Here is a 20,252-nt window from a genome sequence, read left to right as displayed (position 1 = left end):
TGACATGGATGCAGTATGTGTTTATAATATCCACCCATGTTCACATGAACAGCACCACAAAGGATAATGAAACTATCACACACATAAATTATATGTCATAGTCAGTTTGTGACCCTGGCCCAGTGCTGTGTGTTGTTCACAAAGAACACCATAAAGACAAGTCACTAGAAAGAGGATTAGCATAAATCACTGAAAACGGTTACCATACATTTACTATTGGGCATATTAGGTTACCTTTAATATTTTCCTTCCCCTTCTGATGTCAAGAAGTGATGACTGACAGGAATGCAAAATGCCATCTCAAAGAAAATATATAACATAAAGCAGCAGGTAGAATGCACACATCTTCAGTGTGCTTAGCTATGTGTAGATGTAAATCATTGTTCAGCCACAACAAACACAATTTTCAAAGGATTTTACAACAATGACACCTAACTTCTTTCATATCAATCTGATCTAAAGATGACCTTTTGCTAAGCCGCCTTCTAATAGTTGACATAACCGCAGCAAGGTGCATTTCCTGTTCCCAACACCTGGAAAATATCCAGGCCCAGGTTTCAGATAACCCAATTACAATGTGGTCTGTACAGTCTCTAGGCAACAAAAGAAAGGTAGACTGTTAAATGACTCCAGGCCATGAGCAGTTTATCATTTAGATATGCGCTCAGACAGGTTTCTCAATAGGAGACTTAAAACACATCAGTATTAAAATAGCTCCATTTAAGATACACATCATAGCTAGCTATCAAAGTGAAACCACACAAAAGTGGCGCTAAACTAAACCAACATGTGTGTAGCACTGCGCTCGCGATGATAACAAGATCAAACAGCTGTATGTAAAACACACTGCAGTCCTAAAAAGATCGATTTGGAAAATACATTTCATGAGACAGTTACATAAATGCAAAATAATTTTCAATAGAGTGGGGCTGAACACAGCAACAACATGTTTTACTAGTTTCAACAAACATACAGTGGCTCACAAAAGTGAGTACACCTCTCACATTTTTGTACATATTTTGAAATCATATCTCTAACATCCACCAGTTTCATCATGGAGGAGTGGAAGAGGATTCCAATGAGCTCTAGTGAACTCCATGCCCAAGAGAGTTAAAGGGGTTCTCCGGTGTCTTTTAAAAAGCAAAAACTGACACTTGCCTGGGGCTCCTATCAGCCCCCTGCAGCATTAATGTCCCGCACCGTCCTCCTCCAATCACTCGTTACATGCCGCCGGCACCGGAGTAATTATTCGTCTAACTAGACAAATAGAACTGCGGCTGCGTTTCTATTCGTCTAGTTATACCAGTGATCTGCAAACTTGTCTCTCCAGCTGTTCAGAAAATACAAGTCCCACAATGCATTTGCCTTTATGAATCATGACTGTTGCTGTCAGACTCCTGCAATGCTTTGTGGGACTTGTAGTTCCTTAACAGCTGTAGAGCCAAGTTTGCAGATCACAGAGTTAGACGAATAATTACACCAGTGGTGGCGGCAGGGAACGAGTGATCGGAGGAAGACGGCGCAGGGACATTAGGGCCCCAGGTACGTGTCAGTTTTTGCTTTTTAAAAGACCTGGAGAACCCCTTTAAGGCAGTGCTGGTAAATAATGGTGGGCACACAAAATATTGACGCTTTGAGCAGAATGCTGACATTCATCACTGAGGGGTGTACTAACTTTTGTTGCCAGTGGTTTAGACATTGATGGCTGTGTGTTGAATTATTTTGATGGGACAGCAAATGTACACTGTCATAAAGCTGTACACTGACTACTTTACATTGTATCAAAGTGATATACCTTCACTTCAGTCTTGTCCCATGAAAATATATAATTAGAGATTTACAAAAATGTAAGAAGTGTACTCAGTTTTGTGAGACTCTGTATATCTTTCTGGGTGAGGAAACAGACAACCAATCTCTTCCAATATGTGGTGTCTCATGTATAAAGTCTCACTCTACAACCAGATTGGCTAGACTTCTCACCTTTTTAGCTGTCATCAAAGACTAAGGCCCCAGTACAGAGATGACACCTTTGGGGCAACCTGTAGGATCTCCAAATGTCTTGTTAGCAAAGGTCAGAGTGGCCGGCTGTACTGACCATTCTCTTCAGAACTCTGTTCTATCCAGATTCCAGTCACTGTTTTATTTAGCTGCGGTTTAAAATAATCCTTTGCTCAAAATTCACTATACATTGATCTAATCACTGTCTAAAGTTTTCTGGTCACTATAATTTCTCTTAGCTCAGACAAACAGAGTGTGAAACGCAAATTATGGTTCTTGTATGGAAACTTGCTGGGTGAAACAGCATATTCTCCAACAATTTTCCTAAATGCACAGGACAGTCGTATCTCTTTAGGTTTTCCAAATGAGCAAATCTAAGTATACGGTACAAACTATTCATAATTAAATATGTGGGTGAGATCAATATTACTATTTTTTTATGATCTGGAACAAATGATTGAAGAATTTGTGTGTCACCTCTCCTGACCAGAAGAATGACATGTATACCACAACCCCCCCCCCCCCCAAAAAAAAAACTGCAGGGCAGCGTGTGCCCCGAACCCGCAATGACTGTATACTTCCTGCCTTTACCACAAACATAAATGTAGGCATATATATATGGGAGCACACGAAGACCCCATTGATACATCCCTAGTCTGGATATAGAACTACTTCTCAAAATAAAGAAACTCCACATCAGCCCCTCCTTGGACAAAAAAAGAATTCAATAGCAACAAGCCCAATAGCATTTGGGAATGATGTGCATAAGGATTCAGCATCAACGCTGACAAGCATGTCAGCATTGTGGATATAGAATCTCTAAAGGGATCACAACACAACACAACACAGGAGTTAAGCTTATGAGGGAAGTGAGGCCCCTAAGCCTTTCAGATTTTCATTAATGAATTTTCTAACATTTTCAAATGGGCCATTAACAGCTGCCATGGTTATGAGATCTGGTGAATACATTTTATTTTTATGTAAATACTGGAATAAGCTAGTTGTCAGTGCTAATAAAGGCCCATTATTTGCTATCAGTGGCTCCCTGACAGAAACCTCCCTTAAGGGAAGAGTTCATTGTGTTTAGCATGGTGGGAAAGTGGTTACTGATAATCTTTCTATAAGTTTATTCATCATGCAGAGGTTTATGTATTTCTGGTAAATGATCCCATAGAACCTACTACATTTTCCTTTAATTCTTGAAGTTCTTTTAATGCTACTCGTTTTTATCATGTTAGATTAGCCTCCAATTAATTTTTTTTTATACCCTACAACTAGGTACATAAATACTATAGTGTTTTTACTATAACACAACAGTGGCATCAATTCAGATTTTTTGAGAGTGATATTCATTCCAGATTAATAGTTCTATCTGGTTCCTCATATTTACCTTAATCACGGAGTTTCCCAGGTGGCCAAACACTAACTTTTCTCTGAGTCCCAGTGATCCAAATTTGTGTTGCTGGGGTTCACAGTTATTCCTGTACCTCAACCATGGTAATATTCGCCTTACGAAAATATTTTTGATGCTTACATGCCTAATGTATCTACAGGTTCATACAAAGGAAGACACAATTCTCCCATGGCCAACGATACAATTGTAAGAAAATTGTGTTACAGGTGCTCTTCTGTGGGATCAGACCAGGCAGTCAGCATGCATGAAAAAAGGACATGGGGAAATCTGGGCACAAGGTGGAGTTGAAAAATGGCTCAACAAGCTGTGGCTAATTTCACGGCGACGTCAACTACTATTCCCCCTCCCAAGCGCTGTACGGTGGGGGCAAGATACAATTCGGCTTTCAGCTATTGCTGGTGGCCGAATTGCGCCCCTTTTATTCCAATTTGGGCTTAGTCTTCGGCCAGCGCCCAAATTACTCACTATGCACCCCTATAACCGTAATTCAAATTAAAGCCTACGGTAGTGCCGAGTGGTACCCCTTTTACCTGATTCGAGACAGGCTAGCCTACACTGCTTACACGCAACAAAGAGCTTTGGGTGCTCAAGAACCCAACACCAGTTCATATGTTGTCTTTCCTATAACCACTTTCGGTAGGTACGAACCACTGCATACCAGAAAATCCCCAAAGACCTGAACATAAGGTGTGGCTATCACAATTTGGCTCTTGCTAATGTTACTTCAATTTTTATCCTTGGTTATTTCTTCTAACACCTTCAAGAACTGTTCACTTGCTGCCTAATAGACAGGGTTACCAAGAGAACCAGTAAAAGTGTAAAAACTTTGGACCCTGCTAGGGTTCCTAATCATGGTGTATGCTATGTGCTTTTAGGGTATGCACCCAGTCACTATAAAGGGGTTATGTGATTGCAGGAGTTCATCAAACAGAGCTACATAGATCCTTAACCCGTTTTTTATGAACCAAAAAGAGCATTTGTAAAATGGTAATGGATGAAAAGATAACTTATTAACTGAAGTAACTGAATCAGAGCATAAATCTATTGTGAACATCTGCTAACTTTGTTTTGCTGTAACCTGATTGGGCAACACTATCCCTTCCTCACTACTCAACTGTGACACATTTCCAGAAATCTAAAACTGGAAAGGTTGGATTTAATGATTTTGAAAACTGCTGCTTGATGTAAATCTAATGATTTATATGTTGGTAATTAACTTAGAATGCAGAGAAGTTCATAGGATTCTAAATGCATATAACTACAGCATAGAAAACTATACAACCTTCATATGCCATGTATGGCTGTGGAAAAACATCATTTACAAACAGCTTCATATAGCTTTCACAATGGCCACATTCAGTAGCGTAATGCAAACAGCATGATCCTATAGTTGTTAATGGAGGCTCTCCAAGGTGAGTGCTGAAGAAATGTTCTACGCTGACATTTATGACACCTTTGAGAGGTATTTCATGGCTCACATTTCCAGGAGCACAGATCTCTATATAACTTAATGCAGTCACAGTCACTAGAGATAAACATGTTCTCTGTTAGCTATGCTGATTTCACAGCATAACTCTGTATTCACACAAATCACACACAAAATGCCATCCATTCAGGACTCGATACAAGTGATGCGCAATACATCAGGAAGAGTCAAATGGCAGATTTCCCCTATTCCATATTTTGCTCAACGCAGCCCCCTTTTTTTTTGCTCTGTGAAATCAATTGCTCACTAAAGTGCAGCTCATTACCAATACTCTGTGAAGAGATGCATTATCGAGTATACATATTAATAAAGAACTTAAATATAGAAAATTAAAGTTTAAACCAAAAACTTAAAATACAGGCGGTCCCCTGCTTACAAGCAGATATCATTCCAGGAGATTGATTGTAAGCTGAAATTGTTTGTAAGTTGAGTCCTGTATTAGACATGTGGATCAATGATATACTTTAGGACAACTCTGGAGTTGGACATATAGTATAAACTATGTTTTTTGGTTGTTTTCAGTGTGCTAAGTGTTTTAAACTACTTTTAACAGCTTATGCAATACTGTAACATTTAACAAACATATGCAATTAAAAAAAACAGTATTGTATATTTTGTACATGAAAACGACTTTTTTTTTATCTTTAACTTAATATGAGTAAAACAGAACTAATCATTTTTCCACCGTCTCTGTCCACCTTTCTGCCTGAAGTAACAATAGTTCCCAAAGCTCGGTGGTTGGGGGCAATATTCGACTCATCTCTCTCTTTTATTCCTCATGTTCACTCCCTAACCAGCTCCTGTCATCTCCAACTCAAAAACATATCTCGCATCCATCCTTTTCTCACTCAAGACACAACTAAAATAATAATACATGCTCTTATAATATCTTGTCTGGACTACTGTAACATACTACTTTGTGGACTACCTTCTAACAGACTGGCCCCGCTCCAGTTGGCTCAGAACTCAGCTGCTTGTCTCATTCATCATTCTCCTCGATCTTTCTCTGCTTCCCCTCTCTGTCAAGCTCTTCACTGGCTGCCAATTAACCAGAGGATCCAATTCAAACTCCTAACCCTAACCTACAAAGCTTTCCACAATCTCTCTCCCTGGTACATATCCTCACTAATATCCAGATACCAACCCAATCGTAATCTCAGATCTGCACATGATCTTCTGTTGTCCTCCTCTAGAATTACCTCCTCACATTCACATTTACAAGATTTTGCACACGCTTCACCCCTTATCTGGAATGCCCTCCCCCAACACATCCGTCACTCCCCAACCTTTGTTACCTTTAAACGCTCTCTAAAAACACACTTGTTCCGACAAGCATATGCTCTACCTTAGGCAACTTCCCTTTGTCCTAAGACCAAATTGCACTCCTACTAGGTATCCTAAAACACAAAGCCTCTATATATTTGTTGTATACAACCCCTTCTCTTGTTGCCCCCTCATTCCCTTTAGATTGTAAGCTCTCAATGGCAGGGCTCTCTCCCCGTTTTGTGTCTTGAAAATTATTATACATTTTATTTATCATGCTACTTTTATCACTGTCATCACCAATCCTGTATTTTGTATTCTGTATTTTGCATCATTTTTGTATTTTGTCACTAATTATGTATCTTGTATATTGGGGTACACTATTATCTGTATTATTATGTACCCCATGTTCGTTTCCTACGTTGTACAGCGCCACGGAATATGTTGGTGCTTTATAAATCAAGAATAATAATAATAATCTCTGAAACATAACTCAAGTCGTTTCTAAGTCGAGGACTGTCTGTATCTTGTATGTACTGAAGCTATCCACACCTTCCCTTTTCTCTCCTGCACTTACTGCCACTCATACACAAGCGGCTCTGTTCTACTGTGCAGGTGTGTCTGTGCAGTGCGGCCACATTGGTACACAGACTGAAGCGTGGCCACTGAGAATAAGAGGTCCCTGGCAGACTTAAAAAGCTTCATCCCTAGGGTTCCCCCTACTGAGGTATTTACCATAACCGTTTGATTTTAAAAGTCACTGGTTTGCTTTTAATCCACCATGTGAGAGACCAGTGGGAGACACGGTATCAATTAGCATTAACAATGTCTTAATGCGTGTACACACGCCTGATTCCTGCAAACGACGGGTCGTCAGACCTGCCCGCGGGGCGGCCGTTCTACCAACAATTTGCCTGTGTGTACAGTCTATCGGCAGGCTGATAAGGCTGGTTTTGACCGATCCGCCGAGCGGATCAGTCAAAACCAGCCTTATTAGTTTGTCGACAGACTGTACACACTGGCAAACTCTCAGCAGAACGACCCGTCGTTTGCAGGAATCAGGCGTGTGTACATGCCTTAAGCCTCAGGAAAATGAAGTGAGGAATGAATAACAGAGATTGCAGCCATTATTTAATTGATTTTTTTTCTCTTACGTGTTCTCCTAGGTGATATTTTCACACCTTATCAATAAAATGCCTTTTAAGCCAACAGGAAGCAAGAAAATACGCTGAATAATCTTGGCAGTATTTTTCACCTCTCTGTGCTACTGTACAGGTGCACCTGTGCAGTCTGGCCATGCCTGTACATGGGCAGGAGTGAGACCCCACCTACATATTCAACAAGCCCTTGTCAATTGTGTTAAGAAGGTCCCAGCGCTGGAACAGCAACTTTTAGGGGATGTAGGAAGCCTCAGGAGTTTCTAGAGGCTTCCCCTCAATTGAAGTATCTAACTTTTTCTCTAAATTTGGCTACATGTACATTTAGTCAAACTCCTAGATCTAGCATCAGACATCATGACAGGGTGGGTTTCTCCTTTTGGAACAGTCTCGCCAAGTCACTCACCAATAAACTTTCTCTCATGTTTTAATGCTCACATTGTTCATGCATGGGCATAGGCAAAAATATCTCAAGCTTGCCATACGAACATGGATATTGATCACCCAAATGGGCCCCACCAGCCAGCCACTGAAGCTGGAGCCACCACTGTGTCCATGTGTTATTGCCTCACCAATACCACGGGCAGCTGCCACCTCCCTGGCTCAGCCTATGTTTTTATAGATCACTTCTCTGCATGGTTCCTTCAGTTCCTTTCCAGGGACATGCCTGCTATTATTATTAGTGACTCTCATATTCCACAGAGATTTACAATTCTACTGCCTTTAGACTTGTTTTTGGTACCCTTGTCCTAACTTCTTGCTTTGACCTTTCCCAGTGGTCCACTACAAACACACACAACAGATATCTTCTGGAACTTGTATTTGTTACTGCTCTGCTCCAATACAAGCTCAATTTCCTTTCTACTGTGTAACTGTTGATCTATGTCAGTACCCCCTGCACAGCACTGCAATCACTTCTTTACGTTTATCAACAACCTTGATTTCTCTGCTACTCTGCAATGATTGACAACTCTGTCATCCTACAATAACCCTGAGAAAGCTACTGTGATGAAGACAAATCCATCCAGATAACCATTTTTTACGTACAAAGCCCTCCATAACTGCCCCCTCCATACATTTCACAAAATTCCAATCAACTTCTGCAAAGACCATAGCGACAAGCTGACAAAGTTTTAGAAATGTTTTTTTTTGTAAGCAGATCTTTTTGTTGCATTTTATACCTACAATTTTTTGATTCAAACAAATCACGTATTTACAAGCTTGCCTTTAATCTGCTCCTATAAACAGTTAAAATGTTTGAAAATGCAAACCTCATCCCTTTAAAAGTGGAATAAAAATACTTTACAAATAAAAAGTGGTTTTCTTGGTAGGAATTCAGTATCTGTAAAAGAACATGCAGTTTCTGGTTACCTTGGTAACTGCTACCTTGGCACCCTTGTTGATAAGCTGCACAACATTATCCACTTGGCCTTTGTATGCAGCTACAAGGAGGCGTTCTGACAGTGCAGCGACCACATCCTGCTGGCTCATGAATTAGAAGAGGGAAGTCCTCTGGACGAGTTCAGGATAATGATGTGCTCATTTACAGGCAATTTTCACCGAGAAGAAGGAGTGCTACATACTTGAGAGTGGAACGCCTAGTGAATGATGCACTTCAGCTTTGGCATCTTGCAGATCTGAAAGAAAAAAAGAAAAAAACATAACTGAGCAAAGCCTTTGAAAAATATTGATCTCCTGTTACATTTTGTTAACTAAAATTATCATAGGCCCTGGCAATAATAAACTCCGGCTCTTTTTTGGTAATCACTTTTTTAACATACAATGTCAGGAGGAGGATGACGCAGGGACAGTTGGGTTTATTATATAGGATTTATATAGCGCCAGCATCTTTCGTGGTGCTGTACAACAGCATACAGGGTATAAGAATAAAAAATAAACAATACAACAGTTAATACAATACAAGAGTAGATAACAACCTGATGCAGTAAACAAATTAACTACATATTTTACACAGGGGTGGGCGTATGTACACTTATTACACAGCACAGCATTGTGAGACAAAAGGGGAAGAGAGCCCTGGCCAAAAGGCCTTACAGTCTAAACGTTTAAGGTATAGGACAGTCAGGGCCAGATTTGTACTCTTTAATGCCCAAGGCCACTGTCAGCAGTTGCCCCTCTTCAGTATAGATATCCAGATACCCCCCACCAGTATAGGTAGCCAGTTGACCCTTCCCTCCAGTATAGGTAGCCAGATGACCCTCCTCCCCACCTCTACCAGTTTAGATAGCTGGATGCCCTTCCCTTCCCTCCAGTATAGGTATCCAGTTGACCCCTCCCCCTGCCCTCTAGTATAAGAAGCCAAATGACCATCTTCCCCCTCCATAAAGTTAGCCTGATGATGCCCCTCCAGCTGACCCCAGCTGCCCACCCGCCCTTGATCCTGTGGTGCCTTAGGCCTAGGTCAGTGGGCAAGGTGTCCTAAGTAGGAGCGTAAGCTTTCCTGAAGACGTGAGTTTTCAGATTGCGAGCAAAAAGAGTAAGTGTGGGTGAGACATTAGCATGTCTTTGCATGCTAATGCAGACAGTATATTCTGCAAATAACTCTACCCAAGAAGATTCTGCCAATAACGCTTCTCGTGAAAGTCTTGCTTGGTTCTGCTTGCTTTCATGCTGCTCCATGTCCACGGGATGGATATTGTGATGCTTAGGGATAAAGTAAGTTCATTGAAAGAATGAATGTGAAGCTATACCATAAGTGTAGGGTAGGGTCAGGGTTCAGGAAGAGGCAAGGCCAAGTGTAACTTCCCCAAGGAAGGTCCACACTAACACAGGGCACTGTGGGACTGGAGATCCTTGGGAGCCTCGAGAGGAATCTAAAGCAGCTATAATATCAGATGAAGGATAATATGATTAAGTGATGATCTCATGTCTATGGAAACAGCAGACAAACACTGGCAGATTGTTTGGAGGAGGAGGAGATACATTTGTACTTGCACTATATTTATCCTCACAGTTTTAAGTAAAAATGTAGATTTAAGGAGCTTGGAATTTAAACTTGCTGTAAAATAACAAATGCATTACACACACATACACATATAGGGCTCGATTCACAAAGCGGTGATAACCCAGTTAAAGACTTTAGGCGTGATAACCATTTTTATCATGCCTAAACTCAGTTTAGGCATGATAAGTTTAGGCATGATAAGTTTAGGCATGATAAGTTTAGATAAGTTTAGATCGCGCGCAAAGTCCCGCACGCAAAGCAGCGCCATTAAACTCTATGCAAAGTGCACCAGACTTTGCTAGCGCAAAACTTTTGATCAGCTGTGCACTGCGGTGCTAACCCAGTTGGCGCTTAAACTTATCACGCCTAAAAACTTATCACACCTAAACTTATCATGCCTAAACTTATCACACCTAAACTTATCACACCTAAACTTATCATGCCTAAACAGAGTTTAGGCGTGATAAAGGGCTTCTCACTAGCGTGCTAACTGTTAGCACCGCTTTGTGAATCAGGTCCCTAGAGTAAAGTGTGACCACAGGGCTGCTGGTGCATTCTTTAAACTGGAGCTGGGAAAAAAGGGCGCAGGCAGCTAGTGGACAAAAAGGGCGCCGCCATTCACTCCCATAATAAATAACGTTTAATGGGCGCCGAGCAGGAAAAAAGGGCGCCGGAGCTAAATAAAGTTTACAGACGGCGCCCGGAGCTAAATAAAGTTTACAAACTGCGCCCGGAGATGTTTAATGATTTATAACTGAGCTTGTGGTGATTTACGTTTATAAAATGCACCCGTGCCGAATAACGTTTATGAAAATACTAAACATATTTATCTTATTTAAATAATTAAAACATTATTTAAAGTTTTATCCCTTACTGTTTGTAAAACATTATTATTCACAAAATAAAGCGATCAGTACGTAACGTAAATTGCAAAATATTTTTTGCATCCACAATTAGTAAAACATTATTATCCACATAATAAAGGGGGGTCTTAGGTTTAGGCACCAACAGGGGGGTCTTAGGTTTAGGCACCAACAGGGGGGTCTTAGGTTTAGGCACCAACAGGGGGGTCTTAGGTTTAGGCACCAACAGGGGGGTCTAGGGGTTAGGGGTAGGTACAGGGAGGGTTACTTAGGCACCAACAGGGGGGGTCTTAGGTTTAGGCATTAACAGGGGGGTCTTAGGTTTAGGCACCAACAGGGGGGTCTTAGGTTTAGGCACCAACAGGGGGGTGTTAGGTTTAGGCACCAACAGGGGGGTCTTAGGTTTAGGCACCAACAGGGGGGTCTTAGGTTTAGGCACCAACGGGGGGTCTAGGGGTTAGGGGTAGGTACAGGGAGGGTTACTTAGGCACCAACAGGGGGGGTCTTAGGTTTAGGCACCAACAGGGGGGTCTTAGGTTTAGGCACCAACAGGGGGGTCTTAGGTTTAGGCACCAACGGGGGGGGGGGGGGGGTCTAGGGGTTAGGGATAGGTACAGGGAGGGTTCTATGTAAGAGTAGGCTTAGGTATAGTTTTAGTAAAATTTTAGTAATAATTACTAATGTTTTACAACACTTATTACGAACATAGTTATATTTATATCATCGTTATAAAGAATATTTTCAGATTTTATTATAAGAACAAACCATAAATGAATGTTATTCACAATAATATACAATTATAACAATTAAACATATATTATTGTTTTTTTTAATAAACGTAATTATAAGTTTAACTTTTGAAACAGGGAAGATTAACGTTTTCACAATTTCCGATTTCATAAACATTATTTAATGATTTATAATTTTGTTAAACATTATTTGTACCCGAAATATAGCACACTATTTTTATAAACCCTATTAATGATTAATTATTATTTAGAGTTTACACCCCGCGCCCTTTTTGTTCGGGCGCCCTTTTTGTACGTACGCCTCCAAACTATTTATCAGGGTTTATAATAAAATCAGGTTTACTGCTGATGTGGTGCATTCATCCATACAGCATGTACAATGTACATGATGTCAGTTTGGCACATTAGGTGATTGATATAATGCATGGCCATGCTGCTACAAGGAATTTCCCCTCTAGCTCTTGTGATTCAGTTTCATGAATGGTTATTTAACGTGCTGGGATGCGCTACTCATTTCAGCATTTTTTTTTTCAAACTGCCCTACATATTTTAGAAGATTAGACATCGAGGAGCACCTGAATTTGTTAGAATGGCAAGTTTCAAGCTACTGAAAACATGAAGATAGTACAATGTTGTCTGTAAATACAGGTATCCATTTCAAATGCATTTCTCTTTCTTTCTTCTGTGTGCACCCAACAGGTGTAATTTTATGTCTAGTAATAAAAATAAGTGACTGCTAGTTAAGTGGGTGATATACAGTATGTCTGTGGGGGCAGCTTGTCTTCTAGGCCTCATTTCACTAGCTGCTGTAGCCTGGACTCAATACGGGCAAGCATCTTGGGAGATATATTCTTACACTTATGCCTGATTTTTTTTATGCTAGAGTAAATATGGATGGATGATAGTGCCTGGCACTTGTCTTCCTTGTACATGGCGACGAATTAATGAACCTGACACTTTTTTTTTTAACACCACAAGACCAAAGCCAATTTGATTAGAATATGATTAGAAAGTGTAGCATTGCAGTAGTACTGCAACAGTGAACCAGCATTTGTGCAAGGCAGTTTTTAATAAAGGATATGTTCATCCTCACACCAACTAAGGCCTGGTATACACCATGCAATGTTCATTTTAGATACTATTTCTAATCGAGAAAATGATTGGATTTGGCAATAAAAAAAAGGATACAGCCTATTAATTGATTTTGAGCTTGGCATTGATTTCTGGCAATCGCTTTCTCAATCGGAAGCAGACCGCACATGTAGGAAAATATTGATCAAAATACTTGATGTAGTTCCATTTGTATGTCTTTTCATTAATTTTCAATATCGATATGCCGTTTGGATTCTGTTCAAGCAAGTGATCAAATCCAATCATTTTTCAAAGTGAAAATTGCATAGTGTGTATCAGGACTAAAGCTATACAGGCACCTATTTCTCTGATCGATTTCTCTGGTCACTTTCTGGCAGATTTGATCACCTTGTTCTAATCTGCCTATAATCTGTTATCTCACCATATCTGATGGAGTGACTTTCAATCGATTTTGTGCACTTTATCGTAAGTCTAATGAGACATGTAGGAAATGCTTAGTGTGACTGGGGAGGGGCCAGTGCAGTGGGGGATTGATGGGCCATAGCATTGCAATGCAGTTTAAAGTGAACCTCCAGACTAAAAATCTACTCAGCAGAACTTAAAAAGCTTGGTGTTTCTTTAACCGTTTCACAGCATCAGAACTTTTTCTTACCCAAGCCTCATTTTTAGCTGCACAGAAGAAAACTGCTCGGGCATTTTCCCCTGATGCTGTGCAAAGCATGATGGGATTTCTGATGTTGTTCACCTTCTGCTGTTTTGGCGCAAATTTGTTTTTCTTTATTTTTATTTTGAGATTTGAAGCCTAGCGTGCGCAACTGGGAGAGATGATCAGGACACAGGGCAGTTGGAACTGTGTCTCATGCTCCCTGTCACCTTCTTTCAACCAAAAGGATGGCTGCCCCCATGAAATCACAAACATTTGTCTGTTCTTTTAAAACAGGGGGGGTAAGATATTATATTACCTATCTATTTTAATTAACATAACTAATGTAACTTAATGACAGTATGTTTGTTTAGGCTGGGATTCCCCTTTAATGCTTGCAGTTGAACTCAGATTTTTTTGCTGAAATAAAAAACAAAACAAAATTCAGCTTGTTGCGCATGGTAGTAATCAATCACTATCCTATCAAATTCCAATCAGATAGGGATCAATCAGCTTGGCATTAACTAGTGTATGGCTATCTTGATAATGAATATTCACTTACTCATTACGGGCCTGATTCACAAAGCGGTGCAAAGTGTTTGCACGCCTGTGAAAAGCCCTTTATCACGTCTAAACTCAGTTTAGGTGTGATAAAATGAAACTCGCGCGAAATTTCCGCGTGCAAAACTTTGCAATAGCGCCACGCACAATGCAGTGCGCGCGATGCGCCCATTAAACCCTATGGGCGCTGCGCGCGGAGTTGCGCGATCAGGCCCTATATATTATGGAAAGCACTACAGTTAGTTATTTGAGGATGAAAATGTAACAAAATGTGTTGTCATTTATGGATCTGTTAAAAGGTAAAAAGCAGTCTGGAGCAGTTGCCACAATCGGTAGGAAATGAATCACAAGAACAAACTGTATACACTTTGCATGATTCACAAGATTTTAATTGAACCAAACTCCAGATGCTGCAAAACACTGATAAAAATATCATCATAAGCCCTAAATAGAGCTTATCGTGAGCAAGTACTGAATATAGCAATCCCTAACTAGAGATGGCTCGAACCTCCGATTTTAGGTTCACGAACCTCGAACGCTAACATCCGAAAAAAGTTCGGTTTGTGCAAACTTTTCGAACCGCAATAGACTTCAATGGGGAGGCGAACTTTGAAAACTAGAAACATTTATGCTGGCCACAAAAGTGATGGAAAAGATGTTTCAAGGGGTCTAACATTTGATTTTTTGCATGGCGGAGCGGGATACACGCCAAAAGTCCCGTGGAAAGATCTGGATTTGACGCACAGCAGCGTTTTAAGGGCAGAAATCACAGTGCATGCTAAATTGGAGGCCTAAAGTGCTTTAAAACATCTTGCATGTGTATACATCGATCAGGTAGTGTAATTAGTGTACAGCTTCACACTGACAGACCAAACTCACTGTGTAACGCACCGCACACAGCTGTTTGTGTAGTGACGGCCGTGTTGGACTGGTGCGCACCATGACGAAAGTGCAGGTGATGGCAGCTTTCCAGCCCATATGGTTGCCGGGCTGAGGTAGCTCAATGACAGAACAGTGACTGTCCAGATGATCGAATTTGGTCTGTCCACAATGAAGCAACAACCTTATTATCTTGGGTGTGGCCCCGCCCCCCCTCGAGACACTCATATAGGCGTCGGTCATGCTTCATTGTGATACGCAAGCCCCTTCACCGCAGCAAGGTAACGATCACGAAGGGAAATTGACACATGTATATGCCTTTTGTTTTGTTGTTGCAGCTGCAGTGCAGCCAGAAAAATTAGGCAGGCATGTACACGCACCAGAAAAATTACTATAGCGGCCGCTGCTAGCGGCCTTAAAAATTCAGGAATCCGCCTGTAGTTCTGGACCCTGTTGGTGGTGGCGGAGAAGGCAGTCAAGCAGCCTGCAGGCAGAGATGCTGTGTGGGGAGCGACTTAGTCATGGGGCAGGCAGTCACACGGCGTGCAGGCAGAGATGCTGTGTGTGGGGACTGACCTTCGTATTCGGGCGGGCAGTAGCCCTCCGAGATCCATGCCTCATTCAGTTTGATAAAGATAAGGTACTGAACACTTTTGTGTCTTAGGCGACTTCTCAATGACAATGCCTCCAGCTGTGCTGAAGGTCCTTTCTGACAGGACGCTTGAGGCAGGGTAAGACAGAAGATGGATGGCAAATTGTGACAGCTCTGGCCACAGGTCAAGCCTGTGCACCCAGTAGTCCCAGGGGTTCATCGCTGCTCAGTGTCTACATCAACACTTAAGGCCAGGTAGTTGGCTTCCTGCCGGTCCAGGCGTTGGTGGAGGGTGGATCCGGAAGAGCTAAGGCAAGACGTTGGACTAAAGAATGTCTGCATGTCCGACATCACCACGATATCGCTACAGCATCCTGTCCTTGCCTGCGTGGACACAGGAGAAGGATTACTGGCAGTCGGTACTGCCGTTGTGCTGTGACATCAAACTTAAAGAGAACCTGTACTGAGTGAAAATTTAAAATAAACACATGACGTAACTTCAAATGAACATTACATAGTTACCTTGCCATCAGTTCCTCTCAGAAGCTCACCATTTTCTTCTGACAATAATCCCTTCCAGTTCTGACAATATTTTGTCAGATCTGAAATATATCAGTTGCTGTCAGTAAAATATCAGTTGCTGTCAGTTATAGCTGAGAGGAAAACTGATGTACCAGGTAATGTCCATGTTTCCTTATGGCTCAAGTGGGCGATGTTACAGTTTAACTGTGTGCTGACCAGAAAGCCGTTATGGGTAATGGCCATTTTAAAAATGGAGGATGGAAAATTCCCTTGATCACAGTGAACAAACAGGACGCGGGACAGGAGAAAGACACTGAGGAGTAGACTACATGGAAGGTAAGTATGACTTGTGTATGCTTATTTTGACTTTTAATTTTCAGTTCACGTTTTCTTTAAACACACTGTAAGGCATAGTTGCCAGCTTGTTCTGCAAGTGCTGCATCCTTTCTGCCTTCTGGTGATTTGGAAACATCTCCACCACTTTGTGCCTATACCGAGGGTCTAGTAGTGTGGCCACCCAGTACAGCTCATTCCCCTTGAGTTTTTTTATACGGGGGTCCCTCAACAAGCTGGACAGCATGAAAGCCACTATCTGCACAAATTTGGATGCAGACGTACTATCCATCTCCTCTTGCTCTTCATCAGTGATGGCAGGTAAGTTCTCCTCCTCCCCCCAGCCATGAACAATACCACGGGAAAGTTAAGCAGCACACGCCCCCTGCGACACCTGCTGCAGTTCTTCCGCCTCCTCCTCCAAAAACACACCTGCCTCATCATCGGACTCCTCTTCCCCACACAACTCTTCTTCCTCCTCCTCCCTCTGTGCTGCTGCAAGTGTTGAGGAATCATCTGCTTCTGCTGAAAATTGATCCCACAACTCTTCCTCCTGTTCCTGTTCACACTCCTCCACAGCTTTAACCACCTCTCTACGCACGACACGCTCCAGGAAGAAAGCATATGGGATCAAGTCGCTGATGGCGCCTTCGCTGCGACTCACTAGGTTTGTCACCTCAAACCGCCGTATGAGCCTGCAAGCATTTCGCATGAGTGTCCAGTACTTCGTCCAGAACACCCCCATCTCCCCAGAGCATATCCTTTGACAGTAGTCGTAGAGATAGTGTTTGACGGCTTTCTCCTGTTGTAGCAGGCGGTTGAACATCAGGAGCGATGAATTCCAGCGAGTCAGGCTATCGCAAATCAAGCGTTTCACAGGCAATTTGTTTCTCCGCTGAATATCAGCAAAGCATGCCATGGCCGTGTAAGACCACCTGAAATGCCCACACATTTCCTGGACTGATTCAGGACGTCCTGTAAGCCTGGGAACTTATACACAAATCTCTGAATTATTAGATTCAGTATATGTGCCATGCAGGGTACATGTGTCAACTTTCCCAAATTCAAAGCCGAAATGAGATTGCTGCCGTTGCCACACACCACGTTGCCGATCTCCAGTTGGTGCGGGGTCAGCCACTGTTTGTTCAGAGCAGCCAGGAGAGCTGCTCCAGTGTGACTCTCCGCTTTGAGGCAAGACATGTCTAAGATGGCGTGACACCGTCTTACTTGGCATGCAGCATAGGCCCTGGGGAGCTGGAGCTGTGTAGCTGGAGAGGAGATCAGAGCACCAATAGAGTTGCGCTGCCACTCAGCCAAGGAGGAGGATGACAGTGAAGAGGATGTAGCAGGAGGAGAGGAGGTGGCAGCAGGCCTGCCTGCAAGCCGTGGAGATGTCACAACTAGGTCTGCTGCACAGTCACATACTCCCGGCTTGCCAGCGGTCACCAGGTTGACCCAATGGGCTGTGTAAGTAATGTACCTGCCCTGATCGTGCTTGGCAGACCAGGCATCCGTGGTCCGATGGACCCTTGACCCAACGCGGTGTGCCAGAGATTACACCACTTTCAACTTCATGGTACAGTTTGGATATCGCCTTTTTTGAGAAATAATTGCGGCCTGGTATCTTCCACTGCGGTGTCCCAATGGCCACAAATTTTCGGAAGGCCTCAGAGTCCACCAGCTGGTATGGTAACAGCTGGCGAGCTAACAGTTTCGCCAAGCCAGCTGTTAAACGCCAGCCAAGAGGGGGGTGACTGGCAGACATTGGCTTCTTCCATTTAAAGATTTCCCTCACGGACACCTGGCTGCTGCTATTGTGCAGAGGAGCAGGAACCGCTCAAGGTGAGAGGCAGAGTGGAGGAGAGTGGCTGTGATTGTGAAGGTGCAAGGGAGAAGGTGGCTGTGTGGCTGAAGATGATGCACCTGAAGGAGGAAGAGGAGAAGGAGGGTGGCTTTGCTTTTGTGTGCTGCTTTTCCTGAGGTGGTCTTCCCATTGCAGTTTGTGCTTTTTCTCCATATGCCTTCATAAGGCAGTTGTTCCTATGCGGGTGTTGGCCTTTCCATGGCTCAATTATTGGCGGCAGAGAGAACAGATGGCATTGCTCTGATCTGAGGCAGACACACAAAAAAAATTTCCACACCGCTCAGCCCAGGGATGTGGGCACTATGGTGGCGTCAGCAGCTGACGTTGAAGGGCATGTTGGCTGGCTGTCCATTGGTGGGGATACATGGCGCCGGACACTGCCACCAGCTTTTTCTGTCGACGAGCTCCCCCTGCTTCTTTCAGGAACTCGTCTCCTCCTACTCCTCTCTGACTCCTCCTCTGAACTGTCCCCCCTGTTCATCTCCTCTATTGGGAACCCACGTGACATCCATATCATCATAATCATCCTCCCCAGCTTTGCTTGCATCAGACACCTCATAAACTGCACCAACAGCAGGTACTTCATCATCATCCTCCTCACACCTTACATCCATAGTGCCGCCTAACTCAGACATATAAGGTGGTATAACTTAGCGCCTTCATCTTGTTGTAACAATAATGGCTGTGAATCAGTGAATTCCCCACTAAATAACTCCTGCGAAGTGTTAAATGCAGCGGGTGTGGTGCTTGTAGTAGTGCTTGGGAGTTGATGGGACTATCTTGGGAGTTGATGGGACGTGCCTTCTTCAGGTGTGAAGTGAAAGGTATGCACTGACTTGACTAATACAATGTGCAGTCACACAGATGCAGTGAAAGGTATGCAGTGACTGGTATTACAATACAATGTGCAGCTGTCACACACACACACACACACACACACACACACACACACACACACACACAGGTACCACAAACAGGTGCAGTGACTGGTGGTATATAACACTGCATGCGCTCACGTAGGTAGGTAGGTGCACTGAACAGGCTGAACAGGTAGGTATGCCGTGATTGGCATTACAAATGTGCAGCTGTCACACACACAATTACCGTGAACAGGTGCAGTGACTGGTGGTACATAACATTGCATGCACTCACATAGGTAGGTGGTGCTCTACTGAACAGGTATGCAGGGATTGGTATTACAAATGTGCAGCTGTCACACACACAGGTACTGTGAACAGGTGCAGTGACTGGTGGTATATAACACTGCGTGTGCTCACGTAGGTAGGTGGTGCACTACTGAACAGGTATGCAGGGATTGGTATTATAAATGTGCAGCTGTCACACACGGTAGTCACTGAATGTGCTGGGCCTGGTAGTGGCACAGTAGGAATTACCAAGGGGCCAAGGTCCAGCAGCTGCGACTGACTGACAGGGCTGTATATGCAACACAAGTGTCTGTGGGACACACACACAAAAAATAGATCACAAGAACAACATTAGCCCTCAAAAGAGCTGTTGAGGATGAGGAGTGCTTTTTAGCAATAAGTATCAGCAAGGAGCAAGCTAACAAGCCTAACACAAGAGCCTAACTAAGCTTTCCCTATGTCAGCAGGTTCTCTCCCTTCTAATTACTGCAGCCACACGAGTGAGTAAAAAGGCTGACGCTGCCTGCTTTTTGTAAGGGGGAGGGGGTCTCCAGGGGGGAGTGTAGCCTGATTGACTACCCTGTGTCTGCTGACTGTCATGTAAAGGGTCAAAGTTGACCCTAATCATGTAGTATAGGGGGCGGGTCAAACTCTTACATAGTTTGAGGTGTACCACGAACGCGAACCACCGAAGTTCTTGGTCAAACCGTTCGAGTCATCTCTATC

At 42.9% G+C, this 20,252-nt stretch overlaps 1 protein-coding gene across 2 annotated transcripts in view; it reads right to left on the bottom strand.

Moving 5' to 3' along the window:
• The window catches only part of ANKRD6 (ankyrin repeat domain 6), a 228,329-nt gene that overhangs the window by 74,443 nt on the left and 133,634 nt on the right, over positions 1-20,252 (bottom strand). For both annotated transcript variants that reach the window (XM_068231138.1, XM_068231139.1), the window contains exon 2: positions 8,690-8,955. In XM_068231138.1, the coding sequence (XP_068087239.1) occupies positions 8,690-8,809 (120 nt within the window). In that variant the 5' untranslated portion in view covers positions 8,810-8,955. The remainder of the gene's footprint in view (positions 1-8,689; positions 8,956-20,252) is intronic.

Source organism: Hyperolius riggenbachi, chromosome 4, assembly GCF_040937935.1.
Source record: "Hyperolius riggenbachi isolate aHypRig1 chromosome 4, aHypRig1.pri, whole genome shotgun sequence".
Classification (NCBI taxonomy): domain Eukaryota; kingdom Metazoa; phylum Chordata; class Amphibia; order Anura; family Hyperoliidae; genus Hyperolius; species Hyperolius riggenbachi.
Note: the sequence above shows the minus strand (reverse complement) of the source record. Positions and strands in the feature narration are given on the sequence as shown.